The sequence below is a fragment of the Equus caballus genome, chromosome 4, assembly GCF_041296265.1.
Source record: "Equus caballus isolate H_3958 breed thoroughbred chromosome 4, TB-T2T, whole genome shotgun sequence".
NCBI lineage: Eukaryota > Metazoa > Chordata > Mammalia > Perissodactyla > Equidae > Equus > Equus caballus.
The window spans coordinates 32,156,528-32,182,372 of NC_091687.1; the positions used below are offsets into that span (position 1 = coordinate 32,156,528).

A 25,845-nucleotide genomic window follows, 5' to 3' on the forward strand; every position below is an offset into this window, starting at 1 on the left:
TTCTCTGTACTTTCCTTGTGTATTAGTCTTCTCAGGCTGCTATAAAAAATATTATAGATTTAGTGGTTTAAACAACAGGCGTTTATTTCTCACAGTTCTGGAAACTGGAAAGTCCGAGATCAGGTCTTCCTGGTTCCTGGTGATAGCCCTCTTCCTGTCTTACAGATGGCTGTCTTCTTGTTGTGTCTTGTTTGTCTCTTTTTTGTTAAATTATTTTCGCTTTCTATATACCATCTATCATTGCTACATTATTGCAGCTCCGCTGAATCAAAGCCTGGCTTTTCAATGCTATCCTGACCAGAAGTCTCAAGATTCATAATTAGAAACACTTTCCATAACATTCCAAACACTTGAAAAACATTTTAAAAGCTACACTCTTGCTGTGTTTCAAGTTGCATAAAGTATAGTGAAGATTCGGTATTTTTCCAATGAAAAACTGTAAACATATTCTTAGAACAGATATAATCCAATTTTTATTTATTCATATAACTTAAGGTATTACAAACATTTCTACACTTTATGAAGTACCTGGTCCAGTGCCTGGCATATAGTTTTTGGAAAAAAAATGGGTGCATACTTTTGTTTCCTTTGAATAATCGGCAAGAGATTTCTAGTCACCATAATTGTCTAATGACTGAATATGTATCTAAAGAGCAGTTTCAATGGGTTTATCAAATACTCCACTAAAAGTAGGCCCTGTATTATAAATAAATGCAAGTCTGAAACATGTATAGTTACTATCAATGGCATTGTCATATCATAAAGATGCCAGAAACTACTGCCAAATTCTTCCTTTAAAACATTGTAACTATTCACCAATACAACAAAATTTGCTTTGAAAACAAAACCCCCAAAAGAGAGACTCATTTAACACTGTCTCATTTAAACAATCTTCTCAAGGTCTTATAAAAATAGCAGAGAAAACAGCAATTTAGATACATTATGATAGAAATTGAAGCTTGCAAAAATTGTAAACATGCTACTTGTTACCATTCTAAAAGCATTCATTTCCTATATCTCTTATCTAGATGATGCAACTTGGAAAGGAATTTCTGGCTACTGGTTCTAAAAACATGATGTGGCATAAATAACCCCAAATGCTGCAAGTTAATGAGATGAATGGACTTTTTCCTCCTTAAGAAAGTTGATTTATGAATTTCCAAGGAAAGAGAACTGAATCCTTTTCTAACTTAAAAAAACAACCAAAAACAGTGCTCGTCTAGAATTGTATGTTTACATTTAGGCTGGACATATTATGAAAGTTGATTTTAATTGGCAAAAACTTAGAAAACACTCCTCAGACAGCATTTAACGGTTTAGCAAATATTTATTTCTTTTTCATCTAAGTTCAACCAAATAGAAATTGCGTATAAAGGTACAGACAAATTATGCAATGCATAGCAGCAGATCCATGTGACAATCAAAGAGACATGTCAATGGTCTTTGCAGCTTGTCACTAGATGATAATAAGTCTCATGGTTTACAATAAATGAAAAGAAATAACATGGCACATGCTGTTACAGACCTAGGCAAGCAAATAAAAGGACGCCATACAGACAAGAATGCCCCAATATAGTACTCTAGCTTTTAACTAAGCCATTTAAACACACACAGAACACACTGAATTTATAATGAAAGCCAAAATACAATGCTATCTTTCCAAGAAAAATAAAATAAACATACCAGTTTAAATACACTAGAATCAAAAGAGTGTGGAAAATTTATTATTTATATCTGATTCAAGTGCAACAGTTGTTGGCCTGAAAAATGAACACTGCTTTGGAAAAGGTAACTCAATGTGATACTCTGCTGTAAGGAAAAGAACGACTCCTTATTATCACCATAACTGTACCATTTTCTCCAGGGAATGTCAAATATCTATACAATGCTAAGTAATTTTCTTACTGTATCTGTCAGGCTAAAGACAACTCATTTTTTTTTTAAAGATTTTATTTTTTCCTTTTTCTCCCCAAAGCCCCCCAGTACATAGTTGTATATTCTTCGTTGTGGGTCCTTCTAGTTGTGGCATGTGGGACACCGCCTCAGCGTGGTTTGACGAGCAGTGCCATGTTCGCGCCCAGGATTCGAACCAACGAAACACTGGGCTGCCTGCAGCGGAGCGTGCGAACTTAACCACTTGGCCACGGGGCCGGCCCCAAGACAATTCATTTTTAAGGACAACATCTGCTGTGTTTGTTTCATGCTTAACATATTCAAAATGATTTACTGTATTTTACAAATTTTACAAATGTTCATAATCACTACAAAGATTTACAAACCGTACAACCTATAGCAAATATTAAAGACTCCATAAAAGCATCCTAAGTAGTTAACTAATTTTGGGAATGAAAAGCTCTAAAATATGTATGGAATTGCCACTTATTAAACAGGCAAAGACTTTCTACTCCCTTTTTCTAGAGCTCTTCTTAGTTTTATTTCTATTTTTAATCCCTGTTTCTCCAAGTTGATAGCTCTGTACTGAAATATTCAGTAATTAAACACAGAAAGAAAGAATTAGCGATGTAGAATGTTAGACATGGAAGAGACCTCGCAAATCATCAAGTAAAACCCCTTCAAGTTGTAATCCTCCTTGCTAACAAATCTGCATCTCTAGGTCAATGGATGCTGTGGTACTGAAAGAGGAGGTGTACACTGTTCTATGTCGATGCTCATTTTATTTACAGGTCCTCTTCCTTAACAAAGAATAACAGAAGAAGTCTGAGATGACCCTATATGGAGGTGCCCCTTTGAAACTAGGATGGGTGGTTATGATTCTTTCTCAGCTGGGTGTTTCTAGAGGGCATGACTTCTCTTCATCAAGTTGATGTCTGGGGTAAATGTAAGGTCAGGGCAGACTCTTAATTCCTCCAAGTCTTGCAGGTGGCTAAGTACGTGCTCTTCTTGAGTTCAAGAAAAAAGGAATAAATCTGATGAATTCATCTGTGATTTTCCAAGCCTGGGCATTTCTCAAAGGAGATTCTGAATTTGAATTCTAATGCCAGACAGAATAAAGGACTGGAAATGTTTTATCTTGGTATGTTTCAGATTCTCAAGAAGAAAAGAACAACGTGTGTTGTTGGTCTTTTGAGAAGGCAATGGAGATTTATCTTAAAGCCTGTCATGACGTGAGGGTGTGTGTGTATGTGTGCATGAATGTGTACCTCCACACATGTATGGGGGGAGAAAAGGGGAGAAAGAGACTGAAAAGATGAAAAAGTATGTAAATTTGAAATCTAGCACTCCGCCTAAATAGTGGCCTTGAGTCCTCAAAATTTTCTTATCAGTCTTCTTTCAAATCAGCATTTTTTTAAAAGCCTTTTCTTTTCTGGTTAATAGTCATCTCATTTTAGTCAAGTGGCTTGTAGGTTCACTTAATTCCTAAGATACATCATAGAAAAGTTATTTTCCTCAGTCTTATCTCTTCAGTTACTAAATATTTTAGTTCACAAGTGACACATTGTTATTATTAACTAGCTTGTATGTGTCATTGAGATTAAAGCAATAACTACTTATGCTTTACTTTTTAAAAAAAATCAAATACACAAGAAAATTCTGCTTTCCCTTCTCTTGTGGTAACGGAAGAATATTTTCAACAAATTGTGCTTTATTGATTTATCTGTTCACTTTGAATATTCCAGACATGAATTTTGCTAAGGACACTGTGATCTGTAGCTATGGTTCTATTTCTCCATATTGGGCAGGTTTTTACTGAAATACATGCTATGTTCAGTTAATATTGGTGGGCAGTAACGACCTCTGGTGGATTCTTAGGTAAACAGCAACTGGGAATTTCAGAGAATGTTAATTTTCAACACATTTGTGTCCTTTTGACCCTTTGGAGCAAGGCAGCTTACCCAATGAACTTTTTAAGCTTTCTTAAAACTTTTATGTATTTGTCAATTTTCTAATGAAATTGCAAGCCATTACAAGTTATCAACACTTTAATTTTTTAAATTATATAGCCTATAAGCTAACTTTGAAAATGGAAATGAATATTTAAAATTAACATTTAAATAAATATTAATAATTGTTTTCTTGTGTAATTCACTTTCTTTTAATTTTTATTTAAATAAAAATCTCAACAAAATTTCATCTTTTAGAAAAGTAATTGCTAAATAAAATAGGAGAAAGGAAAGACTTCAAGAAATAAGCCTTCTCAAAAATAAAAACTTCTGATAGTATTTATAAAAGTAAAAGTGCTCTGAACATCTCGACAATTAAGTGAACTAATGAAACGATTTTCTTATTTGTTAATATAAAATAGGAAAATTTGATATCTGAAAGCAAAATGCATTAATATTTTTTTAATAGTAAAATATTATGTTCTGGAACGTCTTTTAGATTTCAGGGATGTTTATTTAGAAGGCATAAAATTTAAGTTTTAATGGCGCTTCAGTATTGTAATATCTTTGTTTTTGGTTGGGAGGTAATAAATTTATTCATAAACATCTCCATCTTAAAGCATATCATAAGTATTAACACAGTTTTATTTCAGTTAGTTTTTTCTGAAAGTGAGCTAGACGTATTTACTAAGAAATCTACTAGACAATCTGTAGAGTAAAAACAATATGAGAATATACTTTTTCTACCACAAGAGGGCAGCAAAAATTTTTTCAATTAAAGTTCTAACTGTAACTCTACCTGTCTTGACGTCCTTTGATAACTTTCTGAGAAGTTACCTAAATTTCATTCTTTCCTCACTGGAGTGAAATTGAAAGGATATTTTCTCATCTTGAAACATAACTATTGTGAATTTAGTTTAACAAATTTTTTATGAAGGTGACCATAATTTTTCTTTCATGGTTTACAATAATTACAATACACCTGCTTCATAAAACTCATGGCTTAGACAACACTAATACAATAATTCTCAAAAGGAACAGAGAGTTCACATAAGGATATTAAAGTATCTGGTATTCTGTATATTTCACATGGTGGTGGCAAGGTAAAATTCAGAAAGATTAAAACATTTATTTTTATTTTTTCGTGATTATTAACATCTCTAATTTTTCATCAATATTCTAATAATCTTAAGCCTTCCAAGGGTAAAACAATAATTGCCATGGAAAAGCAGCCAAGTACTCAAAACTATAACTATCATCACTTTTATCAATACTATGTGAAATTTATCAATATAATGTGAAACCATTGAACTTGTTTAAAAATTAATTTTATGTGATATTTAACCTGTCAAATGAGTATGCAGAATAATTTATCATAACACTTTTACAGTAATTTCTGTATTACAGAAATCTCTTTTAAGTAATGCAAAGAAGTTGGTTTCTCTTTTTTTTTTATAGGTTCTAAATAGAAATTCTTCAGAAGCCAGTAGAGAGTTTCACCCCCTCAGGAGTCCAGCGTGTGCCTGGGCAGGCGGTAGTGCTCGGCTTTGGGACGAAGCTTCTTTTCCTGTGTGTTGGCATACTTCCACTTGGAAGGTGACATTTTAAGCTTTTTCCTCTTCTTCTCTGTGCACCATACTTTTTCACAGTATTCTTCCACTCTCTGGAAGTTGCTGTAACCAATCAGCTGCAAGAATTCCTTGTACCATGGTTTTACTCCCTGAGGGATGCTGCTCTGGGCAGGACAGGGCATCTTGTGAGGCCCATCCTCTTCATAGTCTTTGTGAAACATTTCCTCCACCCTCTCCTCTTCTACTACCTCCAGGGTGACTTTACGGACCGTGTGGACAAAACTATGCTCTACTGTCTGGCAAAAATAGGTCCCAGCATCCATTTTGCGCACGCTTAGGAAGAGTAAACCGAGGTCCATCTTAACCACTCTGTCATCTGTCTTCACCTGTAAGAACAAGAAAATTAATGGCACTGGAGTACTAGCCAGGAGAAAAGAACACCAGGCTGTAATCCTTTCCACTATCTATCATGAGTTTTTTCATTTTTGTTATCACATGATGAAATCCTGAAAGACTATACACATATATGTAAAGAGAGAGAGAGAGAGAAGCTAAGTAATTAAATCAGTTGTGTGTATGTATGTGTATGTGTGTGTGTGTGTTGTGAACTTCTCTTTTTTGACAAAGAGAATAAATGCTATGCCTCACATTAGTTCAGGGGTTCTGATGCCTTCCAGATCATAGTGACAACATTTCTACAAGGACCTCTGTTTAGAGAGCTGGGCCCCCTTCACTTTATCTTCTTACAAAAACATCTATCCACTCATTAATTCAGTGAGCATTCCTTACATTTCTACAAGGCTGTCCATTTAACAGAGATGAAAAAATAAAATCCAGATTCTGCTCTGAAGGACCTCGCAGTCTAGTAAATATTACATTAGCATATAACTTCAGTACTCAAATATCTCCTTTTTTACATTTGTGATATAATAAATTTTGCACATTACTTTTATAAATAAATAATTACAATTCAGGGTAAGAAGAGCACAATAAAGCTTTTAGTAAATAGCTCACGTCTTATCATCAATAGTTGCACTAGTGAGTATAAGATCTGACTTTAGACAAAGCTAAATTCAAACACAGGCACCACTGTCTGCTAATTGTGCGCACTAGGTGGATGTTTTCTGCCTTAGTTTTCTTCGTAAAAATGAAGATAATAATCTTAATGTAACTTGAAGGATCGCTGTGAAGTTTAAATAACACAGGTGAGCATACTTTGTACAGTGCTATCAACACTTACCTCTACCTTTCCCACATACTTTCTCTGGCTGTAAACAAACTGATAGAGGTTTTCCTATGGCCCAGGATCATACGATACTGATATAAAGGTGATTCACACTATGCTGGCTGACTTCCCCTTTGAGAATACAAAACAAAAGCAATATTCACCTTTGTCGATATAAAAGGGGTGTAGAGGCAACAACCACAACCACTTTGACAGTAATGGCCATCAGCGACAGGCATGTTTTTGTCCCAGTGGTGGGTCCTGGCAAGGCCAACTGGACTCAGTTCTTTCAAGCCTTGATCAGTTCGGGCATGTCCGAAGTTGCAATGTGATTATGTATGTGTAATGCCTCATGTGTGGTCTTTTATATAATTTGTGGATAATGTGGCAAAAGGGTATTGGTGGTGTAGTAAAGAGATTGTACCCCTAATAGGAATGTTAATGTTAAACTATGAGGCTCCCATAGACATTTTTTTTCCTGTCATGTAAGGTAAATTAATTACTCAGCAGCTTCAGAATACCATAGTTAGGCAATAAAGGGGCTCCATATGTCTTTTATTGGGGCTTCCCTGGACTCCACAGGACTATGCTCTGGTAGGCAGAATGCTATAGCCGGTAACTCAAGTTCTCCAGTGAGGAAACAGGAAGAGCCCTCAAACCAAAACCCTCTTCACTACATAGAAACAATCTGTTATCTATGGTTTTGCTGAGAATATATATTTAGCACCTGCCACAGCCAACTAAGTCTTAAAGGACTTTGCTCGCTCTGCTCGTTTTCACCAGGCCTCTGGGCAGTCTTCTCTTCTACCACTAGCTTTTTCCCTAAGTTTACCATCTATGGCAACCCAGCTGTGACCACATCATGCCTTGGGCGATACTGACTCTGAAGCACAGTCTCTGTTGTTTTCAAACCTGTGGCTGCATTTGACAGAGATGGCCCCTCCTCCTTAAACATCTTTTTTATCTTTCTGTGCAGAACATGACATTTTACTGTCCTAGCTCTCTTCTTGGTCTCTTCTGTAGATTTCTCATTCCCTCTAAGGGAAAATCCTCCATTCTTCCCTGATCTCATGTTTTATTTGCATCCCTTTGATAACTCTTCTATTTTCTCATTTCAGCCAGCTTCCCTATGATGGTGCACTTAAACAAAGATAACCCATTGTTTTCTGTTTCATATTAATTGCAAAACACTGACCAACACTTATATGATCCCTCATCATCGAAAATTCAGTGTCTTCCCACTCCAGCTGCACCTTGCACCTCCCCCATTTACTAACTTCCCTATTGCAGACAATTACATCATATTTTACATCATATTTGTCCATTTTACATCAGATTTTTCTAGTCCCCCATCCTCAACTGTTGGTCATTTATACCTTCCTCTCATTATTATGTCCTCATGTCCAATACATCACAAACTCCCATCAGCATTTCTTCATTGATGACCATCAGAAACATCCTTCCATTTCATTATTTTTGGCACAGAGTTAGACTCTCATAGTTCATGACCGATTCTTTGACCTTATCTCATGGCAGACTGCCCATCTTCCTTCTTCTCTTCTTGCTTTCACACCCAGCTTGATTCTCTTTCAGGACCTGTCTCTGCCTAGAGGAACTTCCCTATGACTGGTTCCTTCTCATCCGGAAAGGCTGAACTAAACGTCCTCTCTTCAAACAGGCCTCCCTCACACCCCGGTGAAAGTGTCATCCTTCCCTTATTCCTGTCACTTTACCTGTTAACCTTTATACACCTGAGCACGCAACATTACCTGTATATATAGAACAACAGTCCTTCAATGAATTTTCTTTTGACTGATATCATTCCCCTTCATTTCAATAAATGGGTACTATTTCACTCTTCTTCAAATTTCACTTCTTTTTGTCACACTCCTGATTGAGAACTCATTCAGACTCTATTGCTTGCTGGAGCAGGTGAGAATTGCTCAGTTAACCAGATCTTGCCTTTCTAAATCTATAACCCAAAACAGCTGAATGTAGTGCTTCTTACTAGAGTTGGTGGAATAGGTACAATTCTGGAAATCAATGAGTGTTCTATAGGGATTTCTTAGATTATTGTGCTTATTTTCACGATAATCAATATAAATTAATAAACTCTATTTGGGATCACGTGGAAGATCAGCCTCACTCTTAGTATTTGTTTATCACAGATTCTGAACCATTTTCAAAATTTAATAGTTTTCAGCTGCTGAGAAGAACACAGATGGATTTAATATGTTAATGATATGTTCCAGCCAAGTGAAAACCAAACAGCACCCTTGTAGTAACAAACAAAACAAGTTTTGAAGTCACTTGCATAGCGTTGGGGGGACTGAATCATCCCACGGCACAGTGCCGTATGCAGATGTTTTATGCACACATATACATACACATATGTGGTAGTCTATGTCCCATATTACATTCATAGGGATATCTCATTTCAGTGAAAAACATCATCACATTAAATAAACATTTAAATGATGCACAGATGTTTATATTTTATTTGTAAATTAATTTTGGTTCTATATTTGAATAAAAGTTGCAAGCATAAAGAATGTATTTCTTATTTCATTCTTGTGAATATTTAACCAATATTTTAACAAAAGTCATGGTAGCAGCCCACGACAATGTTTTACTTTTCAGGGCAGGCGGTGGGAGCAACCTATACAACACTAGGGTCAGATCTCCCTGTCCATAACTCCTCTGCTTGAGAGCTCCCTGTAGTGCCACCTTATCTCACACTTCCAAGTCTTATCTGGTCTTATTCTTTATTCCTTTCCCTTAGTGAGCTACTTTCTACTGTCCATCAATTCATTTTTAAAAATTTCCTTCCAGGCTTAAACTTTCATTTCTTAAATGAATACTTTCTTTACAGCCCATAAAGATGTTTTGTTTCTTGTTGTAACTCAACAGCATTCACATTTGTAGCACAGAAGCTGGATATTTATAGTCCTCTTCAAATAATTTTTCCATGCAAATCTCATCTCTTTAACCATATTATTAGTTTCATAAGGGCAATGGTCTATCTCTTTGCATTCTGAATATTCTGTAATGAGTACAGTGCTCAAAATACAGTGAAAAATGAGAACATATCACTTTGTTCAGAGTGTACAAGCATGCAAGGCAATGGCATATACGGATAAGGATATATCCCTAAGTTAGCCACTTCTTCCAGTACTGATTTGGACAGGGAGGAAGCAAGCATACTTTCAGGAGCAGCGATTAATGACAGGGGGCTATGCTTCACAGATACACAGGAAAAGCAGTTATAGGGCACAGGACATTTCCTTCACCTGAAAAGAATCTGCATACAAGCATCCTCATTGAATATGATGCTCGGTTCTCTCTCTACTATATCTCCTGTGAGAGTGAATGATAGATGAGAAAATCTGAAAGTCATCTAGCCTAGTTTCTGGCATATAGCAAGTTTATGGAAGTGTTTTAAAATAGTAGTAGGGGCCAGCCCAGTGGCGCAGCGGTTAAGTTCGCACATTCTGCTTCTCAGCGGCCTGGGGTTCGCCGGTTCGGATCTCGCGTGTGGACATGGCACCGCTCAGCACGCCATGCTGTGGCAGGCGTCCCACACATAAAGTAGAGGAAGATGGGCACCGATGTTAGCTCAGGGCCAGGATTCCTCAGCAAAAAGAGGAAGACTGGCAGTAGTTAGCTCAGGGTTAATCTTCCTCAAAAAAAAAAAAAAAAAAAGAAGTAAATACAAATCCTGACCACTGAATTAGGAGTGTTTTTTTTTCCTTTTTTTCAAATCTGATATAAAAAGCAGATATTTCTTTCATAATCAGAAACCCAAGTTTGAGAAATGCTGCTTGTGTATATATAAACGTCCAGACTGGTTCAAAGATGCAGAAGCACGACATTTACAATGAGAATTGTCCTACATTGTTTACTTGCATGTTAGAGATAGTGCCTGTATCAGAATTTGGTCTCCCCTCCTGGTTACAGTGAATCATAAATTCAGGAATTAAAGATGTTTTAACTCTCAAGTTGGACAGCCACATACTATGTAAGTTATTAAATCACCTTGAAAGTTAAATGTATTTTCCACAAACTATGAATACCTAAAAATAAAAAATGACTTAGAAATTTGTATTTGAAACCCTTCCACGATTTCATCTTTCGACTTTAGTTAACATGGGTGCTTTCAACATAAAATCTTGATTACAGAATTGTTTTTATCCAGTTGTGCTTCTTCTATGTCTGCAGACCAGATTTCCCTGGTCAAGAAGATAGTACTCAATACAGCATTTTATCAAATATTCTTATAGCCAATCTACAAAAATACAGAATTTCTTACTAAAAGTGATTTTAATATTCTTAGCTATAAAGATTGATTCAATATGTTTCATAATGTCAAATAAAAAAAAGTAATTGAACAAAGAACCCTGCACATCTGGTAGCTGGTCAGGAAGAAGCAGTGATTTCCATGTGTATCAACCATATTGATTCTACACTTTTCATAGGAGAAAGACAGATAGAGGCCTTCAATTGGTTTAGTTCAGAAGATATTTAACTATGAAATCAATTTTAGTCAAGAAGTAAAGACCAACAATTTATATATTTGTTTGTTTATCTGGCCTGCCTTCAATACAGAAAAAAATTCAATTGACTTACAGAAAATATATCATATATGACAGCATAAAAATAAAAATGTTATTTTATTAAAAACGCCTTCCAATGTGAACCTCTATATGATAGAGATGATTATTCAACAGCGAAAAGGTGAATTACTTAGTAGCTCATTTAGGGAAACCTATCATACTATATAGAGAATAAAAAACGTTTATTTACACTTCAAATTAATTAAATATCTAAATGTGGGAAACTTATTTCTAATAAAGAAGATACTGAAAAGAAAGTTATCATAAATAAGAACTCAAAACCAGACTGTAAAAAAAGTTATATTCAAAATTATTAACTATATCAAAGAAGAAATTCGGAACATTTATATTCAAGAACAAATTAATGTAGAGAAGATACAAAGAACTCTTGAAAGCCAACAGAAAGAAATAAAAGAGAAAAATGGAAAATGTAAGTAGGCAATTCAGAGAAGGAGAAACCCAAATGTTTAAAGAGTATGCAAGCTAATGTTCAACCTTACTGGTAACTATAGAAATGCACATTTAAACAAGACGCCAACTATATCCAGAAAAAAGGCAAAAATTAGAAAATACAAATATTGGAGAGGATGTGGGGAAATGGGAATCCACATGAACTGCTTTGGTAGTGCAGATGGTGCAGAAATTCTGGAAAGCAAGCTAGCAATAATTACAGAAATGAAGGATGTTGACAGATAATAATGCAGAAATGCACTCAGATCTTTAAGGGGTTATTTGCAGGGATGAACATTAAAGATGCGGTAGTGGGAATTAATGACACCCTTGGTCCACTCTTAGGGGAATGAATCAGTTAAAAGCAATGAATGCAAACTATGGGATATTAAGTAGCAGTTAGGAAACATGAAATAGAGACACACACAGCAGCAGTGACAAACCATAAAACATAGTGTTGGGTTTTTAAAAGTAAGAAGCAGAATAAGGTCTATTAAACAATACATTTACTTTTACAAATCAGGCATGCTCAAAATGTCATATACCTGTCCAATATACAAATGTAGTATTGGATTGATGCCAATCATTACTATAGATGCATACGGGGAAGCAAGGACGAAAGTTAAGAAAGGTGGTCCAGGAAAAATAAAGTCAAACAAGAGAGGAGATTTGTCTGGACTCATCATGACAATGTACCATAAACTAAATAGTATGATTAAGTAAATTACGCATCTGAAGCCAAAAACAAGAACCAAAAAGATAAAGAATTCTCCAGTTGTTTGTAATCATTACTCTGGTTTGGCAACCAATAAACTAAGTTTGTTTGTAAGATCTGTTAATGCTCTTGTATACCATAATCATATGATTTTAGAAATACTGCTCAAAAATAAACAGCAATTTAAGGATAACGTTTTACTGAAAATTTCAATAGGTAAGAATATCAGGATGATCAGGATGAAAGGAAAATAAGAGGACAGAGAATGGAAGATAATGTTTGAGCACAAAAATGCATACCACAAGGCCCTGAGCAATAACTATAATTATAGTACAAATTCAATGCTAAATTTCCTAGTGACCAAAGGAAAGAGGAAAGTATGACAAATTCTAGGACCCAAATGTCCCTAAAACATATTTTTAAAACTATTCAACATGCTCGACATGAGCAATATTTTATGTATCTAGAGATTGCCTCCTATCTCTAGGATAAATGTAAGTGATACTTAAGTACTCATTGTTGCTATATTATTCTTACCTTTATTATCTCCACAAATTTAATTATGACCTTTTTGCTGATGTCTCTCACACATCTCTTGCCATTCCAAATCTTTCCTTGGGCTTTATACTCCTGAATATGAATATACCAGAGGGACAGATCCATCTGAATGCTTTACAGGAGCCTCAAATTCAACATGGCCAAAAATGAACTCAACATCTTTCTCCCAAGTCTGCTTTTCCCCATCATATTCTTTGAATCATGTTACTGCACCATCAACCACATTGACACCCAAACAACGAAGCATTTTTTATTGCTTCTCTTTTACCTCAAATATCAAGTGAACTCAGCGTTAGTTCATAAAAATCAAAATCTGTCTTCTCCCTTCCTACTACCACTGTTTAGTTTTGGTCAAATATCTTTCATTAACTATTGAAACACCTTCTTAACTGGTCGTCTTGACATCTTGTTTTTCCTTCAAGTCCGTATGCAAGTTTCCAGAGTAATTTGTCTAAACAGTTTGTCTAAGGTGTTCTCATTGGCTTATAGATAAAGTAAAATGGTTCCTTGGTCTGTTTATTCATTTTTCATTCTCATTTCCAGCCACAGTTCTACACATACCACGTTGTTTCTCATCTCCATCCCATAGGCTTATACCATTCTCTCTGCTAGTTAACTTCTACTCATCCATTAGGACATAGCCCAAGTGTCACCTCTACCATAAATCTTTTCCTGATTGTCCATCATGACCCCTGATTTTCTATCATACCTGACCTCTTGATTAAGACAGTTTTCTTTTCCTCTGGTTTCAACAGAACTTGTACTGAACACAATATATCATAATTATCTGTTTACATTCTTGTACTCACTACAAGACTATAGCTTCAAAAGGGCTAAGGCTATGACCTGTTCATTAGCTATTAAAGTAGGTTCCAAGTGAATACCTATTGAGTTCAAAACACTAATTGCAGATACCTCAACAAAGATGAGAGTAGCTGGTTGAAAAAGTTTTCCATCTTAGAAGTTACGTAGCCTTCACAATTCTCAATAATACAGGAGAATGTGAATCACTTTACTATTGTGAGTATGAGGCAATCACTTGCACATCATTTGGCCTTGGAGGTATAGGGCACATTAAGAGTTAATGTTGTGTCACTGAACATGAAGATTTATGTCCCTATCACCTCAATGATTACTTACTTCCACCATTCTGCCCCCACCCCGCAACATACTATATTCTTAATACAATAACCAAAGAGACCTTTTTAAAACCAAATTTTGATTACGTCAGGTTCTGTTGAACACTACCCAATGGCTCTCTATTTAATTCAGAGCAAAGATCAAAGCCTTTCATAAGAGCCTACAAATCCCTGCACGGGCTGTTTTGTTTTAGATTGTGAATACATCAATACGTATATTGCTGTCTCTACAGAAACCAAGTATTATCTGATTATGACATAACTTATAATGCAGAGAGTAAATTCAAAACTTCATGTATCAGTAAATATATCAGTTAGGGAAATCTGAATGTAGTTCAAAATAGGTACTAAAAATTTGGGGAAAGGAAAAATAGATTACACGAACAATATGAGAAAGAAGCTTATAATTGAACATTGATGGATGCAGCATGTCAAATGATTTGGTAAAGATTTCCAAAGGAGACAGATTATGGTGAATTCCAAATTAGAAACAGACCACACTAAGTGAGAGAAACCATTGATGAAAGAATTACTTCTTTGTCTTCTGAAGCCATTCAAGTGGAGGAACTATAGAATATTTCTAGGCCTTCTCCTGCCAAGTGAGTTATGATGGAATTTAAAAAAGCATTTCACCTCAGATTTGGGGGATGGAAAATACTTTAGTACTAAATCAACAGTTTATTTGAGTGCAATGTGCTATAAGATTTTTGGACTCTTGTTTATTCTTAGGAAGTCATGAAAATTTAGGAGAATTTTCCTTTCCTGATTGCCTTTCTATATTATCTCCAATAGCATTTGTAAAGTTGAGGTGCCTTCCTCTCTAACAGCTGTCCCAGGAACCTGGGAGTTACAAATTTAATCATCTCCCAGAATGTACTGTATGATTTCAGATAAAAAACATATTGGATTTTTAATTTTACCACAGTATAGAAAAAAAAGCATAAAGAGTCAACATGCTTTACATTTGGCATCCAACGACAAATGTTTGGTCTCCATCACCAAAATGAGGCAGAGACCTGATTGACTCACTCTCTTTCCACTACGCATCTATTAGCTCTTTCCTGTGTCCTAAGGTAAGTCTCTAGAATTTCTTTCCCTTATTCAATTCATTACCTTCTCCTTACCAGGGACCATTTCTCCAATATTCACTAAGATCTATCTCCTTTTAATATAACCAAATTTTCTTCTATTTCTATTTTTATAATTCTACTTTTGTAAAAATTGAGTTCAAAGCCCACATCAACATCAACCATGCTTTATCTGCCTTCCCTAACTGTTTCATGCCCTTGACCTCTTCCTGTACATAATTAGCTCTCTAGATTCACATTGTTTTACCCCCTAACTGCCTCCACACTATTCTGTGTGTGCTTTAAATGCCATCTATCCTTCTATCTATAAGAGCAGTCCAATTCATCCCTCTGTCATTATTAGATGATTATAGAAATATGATCTCCACCACTAAACATGCTTCAAAGGACAAAATTGCTGATGCCTTTCTTTTGTTCCCAGTGGACAACAGTGGATCCCAACGTTGATGTCCCATATATGATTTAATAGCTTTATCAACAACAGGTTTAATGTTGCTGCTGCTGCTGTTGTTTTAATTCTATTATGTACATGTCTAAGATATATGTGTTAGTGGTGTTTAAGTTTGCTATTTTTCTAGAACACTGCCTTGGGTGATACAATTTAAGACTATCATTTTGACAACATGACACTAAAATCATGATGCTATAAGTACCTCCTTAATAAAAATCCAATTTCTAGGATCCAAATTATAATATATATAACAAAAACATATATATGTAATCTATTTATATATGTATATAAATATAGATGTATCTAAAAATCTATGTGTATAAGTATTTTAAAATCTTTATAGGCATATAAATTACACATAATAAATAAACCCACCTTTTAAATGACATGTATAGCACAACAGAGTGTTTCATTTTTAAGCACCCAAATAAATCATTATCTCTTTAATAATTGCACACTTTATTCAAGATGCCATGATGTGAATGTGAAGCTATGAATTACCTCCTCTTTCCTTGTGTCATGTCCTTTCTGTACAGACCACATAACTTTTGCTTGTAAAGATCGTGGGGTGCATTCCAACAAAGTACTGTTGTTCTCTATGCCATAGGCCAATCGCTCTTCAGTCTTATCCAAAGCATCCCCTACAACATAAATGTTAACATCAGCCTAGAGACTTTGATTTTACTTGTAAATAATATTTTTAAGAAGATTCTTTATTCAGATCCCTGCAGCAAGTAAATAACTTTTGTTACTTATTGCTAGTCATTTAAAGGAGTTATTTAGAGAGACTGACATACCAAAATCTAGGCATTAAAAAGGAACAGCAGGCTATAGGGTGGAACAGAAGGAAGTAACTGGGAATTTGGTTCCAAAGGATGAGACAAGACAGTAAGCAGGTGCATCAATGTTATAAATTCATGGGAAATTATTGGCAACATCCATTGATAAAGCAGGCAAGAGAAGGTGAGCACCAAACAATCAAGCATGGCATAGGATCAAGTTCATCATTAAAAATAAAAATAGAAAGCAGAAACCAAGATGATATGGCTCTACGTAAACATCTTAACAAGGGATTACACTCATCCAGATATTGGGCTCCTTCAGTAAGAAAAGAGTACGAAACTGAACTAAGGACTTTGTGACCCAGAGCTTCTTGATTATGATCTGTATCCTGGCCCAGAAAGGCTGTGACTAGACTTGAACTTAAATTTGCATACAGGCAAGTACACCTAACTGCAATGGGGAATAGAAGCAAGCGAATTTTTTCCTTGTTGTTGTAATCAACATCAAATTCAATAGCAAGATCTCGGGATTTTTTTCCCTGTGCCTGATCCGTCCTCACCTTCAAAACTGACCCCTAAGTTTCCCTAAGATTAAGATCCTGCCTTTCTCTAGCCAATATTCTTGCAGGCTTATGTCCTGCAACAAATCCTGAGTAAGCCTGGGGTCTAGCAAACTGCAATCTTTGGATCTGTGTATAAGCACTGATGGTCTCCCAATCATGGTGCCCCTTCCCCCTGTTACTTCCTAGTAAAACTGGTGACACTAATCACAGCCTATTCACCAGCCAACATCATAGTGTGAAGAGTCAGACAGTGTTTGTCTGTCTTTTCTGACTTCCTTGCATTTGCCTAAAGCTGAAATTTCTTTTCATCCTTTACCCATCAGACCACCTACCACCCTTCCTCAGAAACCCACATCTGCACCTCAAATCCCAGCTCTAGGCTCATTCCACTCCAGTGAAAGAGTCAAAAGTTTTTCGCTTTATTCCATCCCAAAGCTCAGTAGGTGACTTGATATAATTAGTTCGCTGTTTACAAAATTACCATAAGTTATATAACATGGTGAACATATTCCCAGGGTAGAGATGGAGAGATAAGTCCTGCAATTCATGTGTCACCAGCCACTTAAAGTATGCAACATTCTTGTTCTAGGATTCCCATTTTGAGGTCTAGTAGTAAAGTTTGGTGGTGGCAAATAAACCATTTTCCTAATTAAGTAAAGTTTATATGTCAAATGCACAAAATTTTAACTACATGGAAAAGAACGTAATACTTTCAGTAACATTCTAGTATGTATAACAATCACAGAGAAAACAGGACGCTTTTCAAGAAGTTTGCACTTTATCTTCAATGCACACTCTGAGTAATCTCCAGCAATCAATTTTCTATGGATTACCAACAAACTGCTGTCCAAAGCACTGCTGGGCCGCATCTCCATGTCGGACATCTTGTCTGCGGAACCGCCTGGAAGAAAGCAAATGCCCTTAGGGATGTTCAGATTTCAATTTTCCAGACTTTAAAATAAAGCCAACTGCATTAAAGATTCAAGTAGTATTCTATTACTGAAAACCTGCTCAGTCATATGAAACAAGGATGAAATCCAAGTTTCATAGTTTCCTGTATTTCCATTGAATGTCATTCAATGGATAAGATCTATATAAAACTCTTCTTTAAATGTTCACGTAAGTTTGAGTTCTGGATCCTGAAACAATAATTTAAGAAGGTTCTCTCCACATTTTGTTAAAAGTTTAGCTCAACAAGAAGTCTTCTTATTTGAAATGAGTGTTTTGGGTGGTAAGGGATGTGTACAAATAAAGACAGGGATTTGAGGCAGACTATTTATTTGAGGAAAAAATGCATAAAACTCATATATGTAATAAATTGCATGTTAAAAAAGGTATTTGAATCCAAATATTTTGTTCTATAGCAATTGTGATCAATTAGACAAACATAGTTGCTAATAAAAAGAGATAAGCCAACATATTCAACTTACTCTTATTCAGATATAATATTCAGAAATTATATGCCTCTATTGAATGTGATGGTGTGTTATACATATTTAAGAGGATGTCTTCCACATAGTGAAACTCAAGGAATATTAGATCTTTCATCAATTTGTCTATTAGAATTAGGATCACTTCTAGCATATTTTCATATTTTATAGATTATTTAGATACATAATTGAAAAATAACACTCCTTATTCATGGAAAAAGAATTCCAGAATATACATCATGTTTTAAATTTGTATATATCTTTCTGAGGAATTAAACAATGGAAATTATTATTAGTACTGGAATTCTAAAATCAAGATCTTTGGCATATTAGTTCAGATTAGAGATAAAAATAAAGATAAAAAATACATAAAGGCAGAAAATACCACTTGCTTCTCTAAATCGTGGCATTTCTTCAAGATTGAGGCAAAGCAGAAGTTTTACCCTTGAGGAGAATGGTGAGGCTTCCAAAGTGACAAGGAGATGCTTTAACCATATGCAACGATAAAACTTGGAAAAGGGAACCAGATTCAAATCCCAGCGTAAAACTCACATGCTGTATAGTCTTAAACACATCTCTTCCTTTTCCTGATTCTTTGTGCTCTCCTTTGTAAGATGAAGTTGGTCTAACTGACACGTAAACTCTATTCCAGTCTCGATTTTTCGTTGCTGTTGTTCTAAGTGCTCCTCACTGTCTCCAAATAATGATAATGGAACACTATTCCAATAGATGGAGTGCTTTCTCACGTATGAGTTCAGATATTAGTTAACAACTCAATATTTAAACAACAATTCTTTAAGAATTTCCTTATATTGAAAGTAAGGGCAGATGAACATTTTCGATCAATTTTTAGGATTATGAACTATGTGCAAAAGCATGTTTTTTTAATAGAGATTGCTGATTAGAAAACCTTATTTATGTTCACCACCTGAAAACTAAAGAACATGATGTAATGTACACAGAATTCAAAATATGATGTACATCTGAAAGTAATTAAAAAAGAAAAACCTGGGGAAAAAAAGAAAAATCATAGAAAAAGAAAGATTAAAAATATTTGTATGTAAAAAAAATAAATAAAAGCAATAAAATGTAATGTTTCAGAATAAATAAATAAATAAATAAATAAATACAACCTTACTTAAAGATCTGGTATTTTACAAAGTTAAGATTGAAACTTAACTTTGATGATTCTACTGAGCTAAACTGAAAATAGAATTTGACAAAAAAGTAAGTAGCAAAGGTAAAAAGTTTTATGCTTCCCGATTATTTAATACTAGAATGAAGAGCTATTATACAACCTCCAGCAGCTTTAGATGAGAAGTAAACTGCTGGTGTTGACTCCTCACTTCATTAAGTACTGCATTGGTATTGGGAATCCAACGTCTGCTGAGCAATACTGAATAACAAAGCAGTGGGAAATCAAGGAAATGGGAACTAGTGTCTACTTTACAGAAATGTTATTATACAAATGATGTGAGAATAAAGGGAAGTGCAATCAGGTAATTCTAGATAAGTAAAGTGAATAATAAGCATGCAAAAATTTTGTTTAAAATCATTGGAAACGTGCATTTAAAAAGAAAGTTATCATATCCTCCAGCAAGGTTTCAGTTCATTTTATGATATCCTAACATAGCTGTCCTCTATTTCAGCATTTAAAAAAGAATGTAAATGCTCAGGAGTTTGAGAAAGGTTAATAAGCAAAATTGCCTTTTATTCTCAAAGTCATATATTTTTCTTATATCTCTTGCCTCTTAGAAACTCTTTAAGAGAACACTGGACATAGACAAAATATAACAGCAAGGGGAGGAAAAGACCTAGCTCCATAAATTATAGAGTATTTTGGAAGACTATTTTAAACAAGTGGTTAGGGTTGTGAATTAATGGTTTTCTTCTGTTGACTCATTTTCACTCTGTGAACTGAAAAGTATTTATTTTAATGACCAGTTTTCAATTTCTGCTGCTAGTCAGGTCTGAAGCAAAGCAATCTGCCACAAAAGCAAACTATTTTCCCTTCACGTGCTGGAACTTATCCAAAAAGTTTTCCTCCAGGGATGAGTGATGGTTCAAAAGAATCTGACACCACTGACAGATCTCCATGACCTGTGCTGAACTGAACTAATCCGTTGATGAACACACCTCCTGACTCCAGCGTTTCATTCCTCCCTGTCTACGATTTTGCCCATTCATTTAACCTTTTCTAAATAACTGTTTTGGTCACCCCTTTTAAATATACTACAAAGCTTGTGGTTGTACACTCTTACAAGATGAAACATGCCAAGAAATATTCAGCTATGGAAACTGCTCAGCTAAAATTCATCACCACTATTGCACACCTAATAAAAAACCTTGTTATTTGTACGTATTTGATGCAAGGCTTGTAAACATTTTTATTGTTGCCAATAACAATAAAATAATTTTATTATTTTGGGTAAAATTACCTTTCCACTCTCAGATCCTGCTACTTCACTCCTAACATATGGAATGACATGGTTTTCCCTGAACATTCTGTGTCTTTGTACAAACAATTAATTCCCTTTAACTAAAATCTCCTTCTATCTCTGTCTTCAGGATGGAGCCCAAAGGCTGGGTTATTTTAAGAGTTAAATAATGTTCTATGTGTATTGCACTTAGTCCAGTACCTCATAAGTGAGTGCTCAGTAGAGCTTTCTCCCTCTCTTACTCACAATTCCATTCTCCACCTTAGTTTCTGCTTCCCTATAGACAAGGGGCTGCGATTCTTTCTTCATACCCTTTGTACATAGCACAGTAATTGGCTTAATGGGTGAATAAATCATTAGACAATATTTTCAAATAATAACATCTTTATATTCTTCACAAATTGTTTTCAAGCATCAATAAATATTTGTAAAAATCAACTTGCTCAATTCTTTAATACAGTTGGTAAATTATTTAGTTCATAAATGTCTTTTCAAAGCATCTTTTTACTATCTGCTTATTATACCCTTTCTTCAAATACTCACCTAAATGTTAATTTAGCTAAGGTCAAATTAACACAAGTTTTGGAATAGGGAACAAGTTTTTTTAAAAATGAAATTCTACTATATATGTGAACCTATAAAAATAACAGCTATGTTAAATTAGATTTTGAGAAAGGTTTAAAGAAAAGTAAACCAAAGTGAAAGAGTAAGAATAATTGAAATGAACAAACATTGCTTTTCAGTAAGTAAATTGCATATAGTTCTATGTTTTTGCTTTATATTGTCTTTGGTCACTTTATTAAGATTAAAAAATTGCTTATGCTATAATAAATAAAAATATTTTTCCCTCATGTTTTCCCCCAAAGAATGCACAATTTCATATGGCTTGAGTGAAGAAATATCCTTATTCTTCAAAATACTGTGTGCACCTCAAGATCTCCTGTTCAAAGAATCCTGGGATTTACCTTCTCTAACAAGTAGCAATGACCTCGCTGAATTGTAGACAATAGAGTTTGGAGGTCCTGAAGTATCTTTCATTTGTGTTGAATTAAATCACACATTTCATTAATTATATAGGTCATGCATTTGCCTAGGAGTTAAAATATTCAAAATGAACTTTCAAAACGAAATAAATGAAGACCAGATGGTAGAGAGGATACGGGGCAAATGCAGGATGGATTTTAGAATTTATTTATTGGTTTTCCTTGTAAGTCTTCGAATCCCTCACTTGTGATGGCTTGCCATTTCCACCTTTTAGGTTTATCTAAACTGGTTTCATGTCTTGCACCAAAAGTTTCAGGAAGGGGAGGAGTTTATTCAAGCCTGGGTGGAAAAATAAAATCCTAGCCATATGCTCAGCTCCAGTCTCTACACAATAATTAATGAGAGCTATTTTCAGGAAAACTTCAAGTTTTCAAAGCTCATTTTATGAAAAATATGACTATGATGATTTATTTAAATGAAAATAATATGGCTATTTTCATGGAATGGGTGCAGAAAAAAGAAGATTTAAAAAAAGCGTTAGGGTATTATTAATCGAGAGAAATATTCCCTGGAAGACTATGTCTCACCTTTTTGCATGTGTGCTGCCAGTTGGGTAATACCGGGAACAGGATATGCCATCCCAAGCACAGTAAGGGTCTCGAGCCAGGCAGCAGTCAGCACAAGCACTTCCGTACATGTCACACTGATGGAATCTGACTTGGGCCACGGTAGAAGTGGATCCAATATACAGCTGTTGCTACAGACATCAAAGAAGAGAGAGGCCACTAGCAGAAATGGACAGAACTCTCACTGAGCTCTTATACTTAGATTTTCACATTTATAGACAATCAGCTCCCTGAATATTCACTTAAATTACTGTAATTACTCAGGATAAATAACTGAATATTGATCCTTTCACTTTTCCAAGATTTGAAATACTTTTACAGACTTGGATGCATGAGTAACAAAATTGCTAGAGTGAGCTTGACAAAATCTCAAGAAGTGACTATTCCTTTATTCATTATCTATGTAGAAAGAGTCTTTGATCATCTAACATTGCAGGTCTTTTTTAAAGAGCTATAGGAATGTCCAATAAGAGATTAGATGAACGGTCTTTTTTGCATTTTTAACTGAGATCATTGACATATAATATTATATTAGTTTTAGGTATACACCATAATGATTTGAGATATATATATGTATATAAATGTATATATAGTGAAACAATCACCCCAATAAGTCTACTTAACATCCCTCACCACACACAGGTACAATTCTTTTCCTTGTTATGAACACTTTTAAGATCTACTGTTTTAGCAACTTTCAAACATACAATACAGTATTATTAACTATAATCACCATGCCATACATTACGTTCCCAGGATTTATTTTATAACTGGAAGTTTGTACCATTTGGTCACCTTCACCCATTACACCCACTCTCCTTCCCCTGCCTCTGGCAACCACAGTCTGTTCTATGAGCTTGTTTGTGTGTTTTTTTTAAATTCCACATATAAGTGAGTTCATATGGTATTTGTCTTTCTCTGACTAATTTCATTTAGCATAGTGCCATAAAAGTCCATCTATATTGTTGCAAATGGCAGGATTTCCCTCTCTTTTATGGCTGAATAATATTCCATTGTATATACATATATGCCACATTTTCTTAATCCATTCATTTGTCTATGGACACTTAGGTTGTTTCCTTGTCTTGGCTATTGTAAATAATGCTGCAATGAACATGGAGGTGCAGATATCTTTTCGAGTTAGTGTTTTCATTTCCTTCAAGTAAATACCCAGAAATGGAATTGCTGGATCATATGGTAGTTCATGTTTAATTTTGTGAGGAACCTCAATATCATTTTCCACAGCGACTGCACCAATTGATATTCCCACCAACACTGTACATTGACATATAACATTTAGAAGAGTGATGTAGATACATATAGAATGACATAGAATAAACTGTAAGATACGTTGTTAAGTAAAAGGGATAAGTATCAGAACAACCATCATGTTCCCGTTTGCCTAAACATAAAAGGTTATTTATAAATAAATTTGTGGTAATATATACAACCAACTATTTCTGAAGAAATATACACCAGAAACTGGTTCCTGGAAGGGAAGTTTGTGTTTCCCTGCACACTTTTTTGTATTACCATCATTACCATTATTTTTGCAAAAACTTTAGCAAAAAAAATTATAGAATAAAGTCCTATCATGATAATAGAAGTAAATAAATTCTTGCATATCTTTCTAAAAATACAAAATGAAGAAACATATTATATGTAAATCACTATATATTTTTGTCAGAATAAAACTGTAACTTTTTCATTTATAAACACATATACCTATGCTCTTTATCCTTTGACCTTAACTCATATATAAAACATGCACACCATACACACACATGCACACAACTTACTCTCTTTGAAGAAATCTCCATAGAAATAATAGGAACTGGATCCTGAAAAATTTTAAAAAAGTTTCCTTTTTACGAAAGGAAGTATAGGAACATACCTTAACATGGTTGTAAATTACCTGAAATCATATTAGATATGTCAGTGGTTCTATGCCAAGCAGTCTATACCTTTCATTTTAGTAAATCAATAGGAAAATACAATCAAATTAAAATATAGCTTTCTTTTTAAAAGTCTTTTCTGATGGAATGGGACAGATATGTAGATGAGAAAAGTAGTAAATAATCTAAGCAGCTTACTATTTGTCTCTAAAACATAATTTTTGTATTTGCATTTGAATATTACTCATGCTTTGGAAACTCAAATATCTTTAAATAAAATAATAAAGTCAGAGTGTTCATTCTTATAAAGTATGTTGAACCATTAGAAGTGAAACAGTTATGTCTTTGCATCGGTGTTATTGCTAATAAACCACGTGATCTTTAATTGTTTTAACCCAAGCCTAAACAAAATAATTTTCATTGGAGTTATCATGGTCAATCACAATGAACCCAGGATGCTTTGAACAAGATGAAAAACCTCATCGTTCTAGCATTGCACCAGAGGAAGAATGACCTATAGCACAGTTTTGAGAGCCTATGTGTTATTCGAGGGATAGCAATTAGAGGGTGTAAGGAGCCACAAACTCAGATCAATTCTGCAAGTGGAGAAGCAATGGGCAGGCACTCTTGGATGATTACCCTTTGAAGAATTACATTGTGAAAGAGAAAATTTGACCCCTTGTGTCAATGATTACTTTAAAAAATATTTTAAACTACAGAACTCTTTACGTATGCATGCATGCATTCATTTATTCATTCAGGCAACAATGTCACTTAAGGGTTTATGTGATCAAGACACCGTGGTGGATGCTGTTAATATGAAAGCTATGGTCCTTAACATGAAATGAAATTTTACACAGAGGTCCAATATGCAAAATAAACAAAAGCATAGCTGCTCTGGTTGAGATAGAAAGATGGTTAGCTTTGGGTGTGGTTATGGGGAATCTAATCTCCAGGACAGCCAAGGTGAAGCAAACTGTTTTTCATCAATAAAAACATTTTCATATATAATCATTACATATATATATACAGTCATTTTCATTATTTGCAGATCGTGTTTTTGCATATTTGCTTAACTCACTAACATTTATTTGTAAGCCCAACTTCAATATTCGTGGTGTTTTGCAGTCATTCACAAACATGTGCATGCATAGAGTGGCAAAAAATTGCAGTTGCCCAACATGCACATTCCCAGTTGAGGTCGATGAAGGCGATAACCGACCTTCTCGTTTCAGCTCTTATATGGTAAACAAGTGTCCCTTTTGTGGGCTATTTAGTGCCATGTTTTCACACTTTCGTGTTTCTTTTTGGCAATTTTGATGTTTAAAATGGCCCCATAGTGATGAAGTGTTGTCTTGCGTCCCTAAATTCCAAAAGGCTGTGATGTGCCTTATGGAGAAAACACGTGTGTTAATCTTTGTTCAGGCAGGAGTTATAGTGGTGGCTGTGAGTTCAATGTGAATTAATCAAAAATA

General features: G+C 34.8%; 1 protein-coding gene across 2 annotated transcripts in view; it reads right to left on the bottom strand.

The window, feature by feature from the left end:
* Positions 1-1,307: 1,307 nt before the first annotated feature.
* The window catches only part of SEMA3E (semaphorin 3E), a 254,468-nt gene continuing 229,930 nt past the window's right edge, over positions 1,308-25,845 (bottom strand). The window contains exons 13-17 of one of the 2 annotated variants that reach the window (XM_001491062.7): positions 24,275-24,316; positions 22,437-22,606; positions 17,831-17,898; positions 16,154-16,293; positions 1,308-5,799 (exon numbers count right to left, since the gene is read on the bottom strand). In XM_001491062.7, the coding sequence (XP_001491112.4) occupies positions 5,347-5,799; positions 16,154-16,293; positions 17,831-17,898; positions 22,437-22,606; positions 24,275-24,316 (873 nt within the window). In that variant the 3' untranslated portion in view covers positions 1,308-5,346. Of the gene's footprint in view, positions 5,800-12,923; positions 13,047-16,153; positions 16,294-17,830; positions 17,899-22,436; positions 22,607-24,274; positions 24,317-25,845 lie in introns of those variants that run through there. The other variant, XM_070264478.1, reaches the window with a different exon arrangement.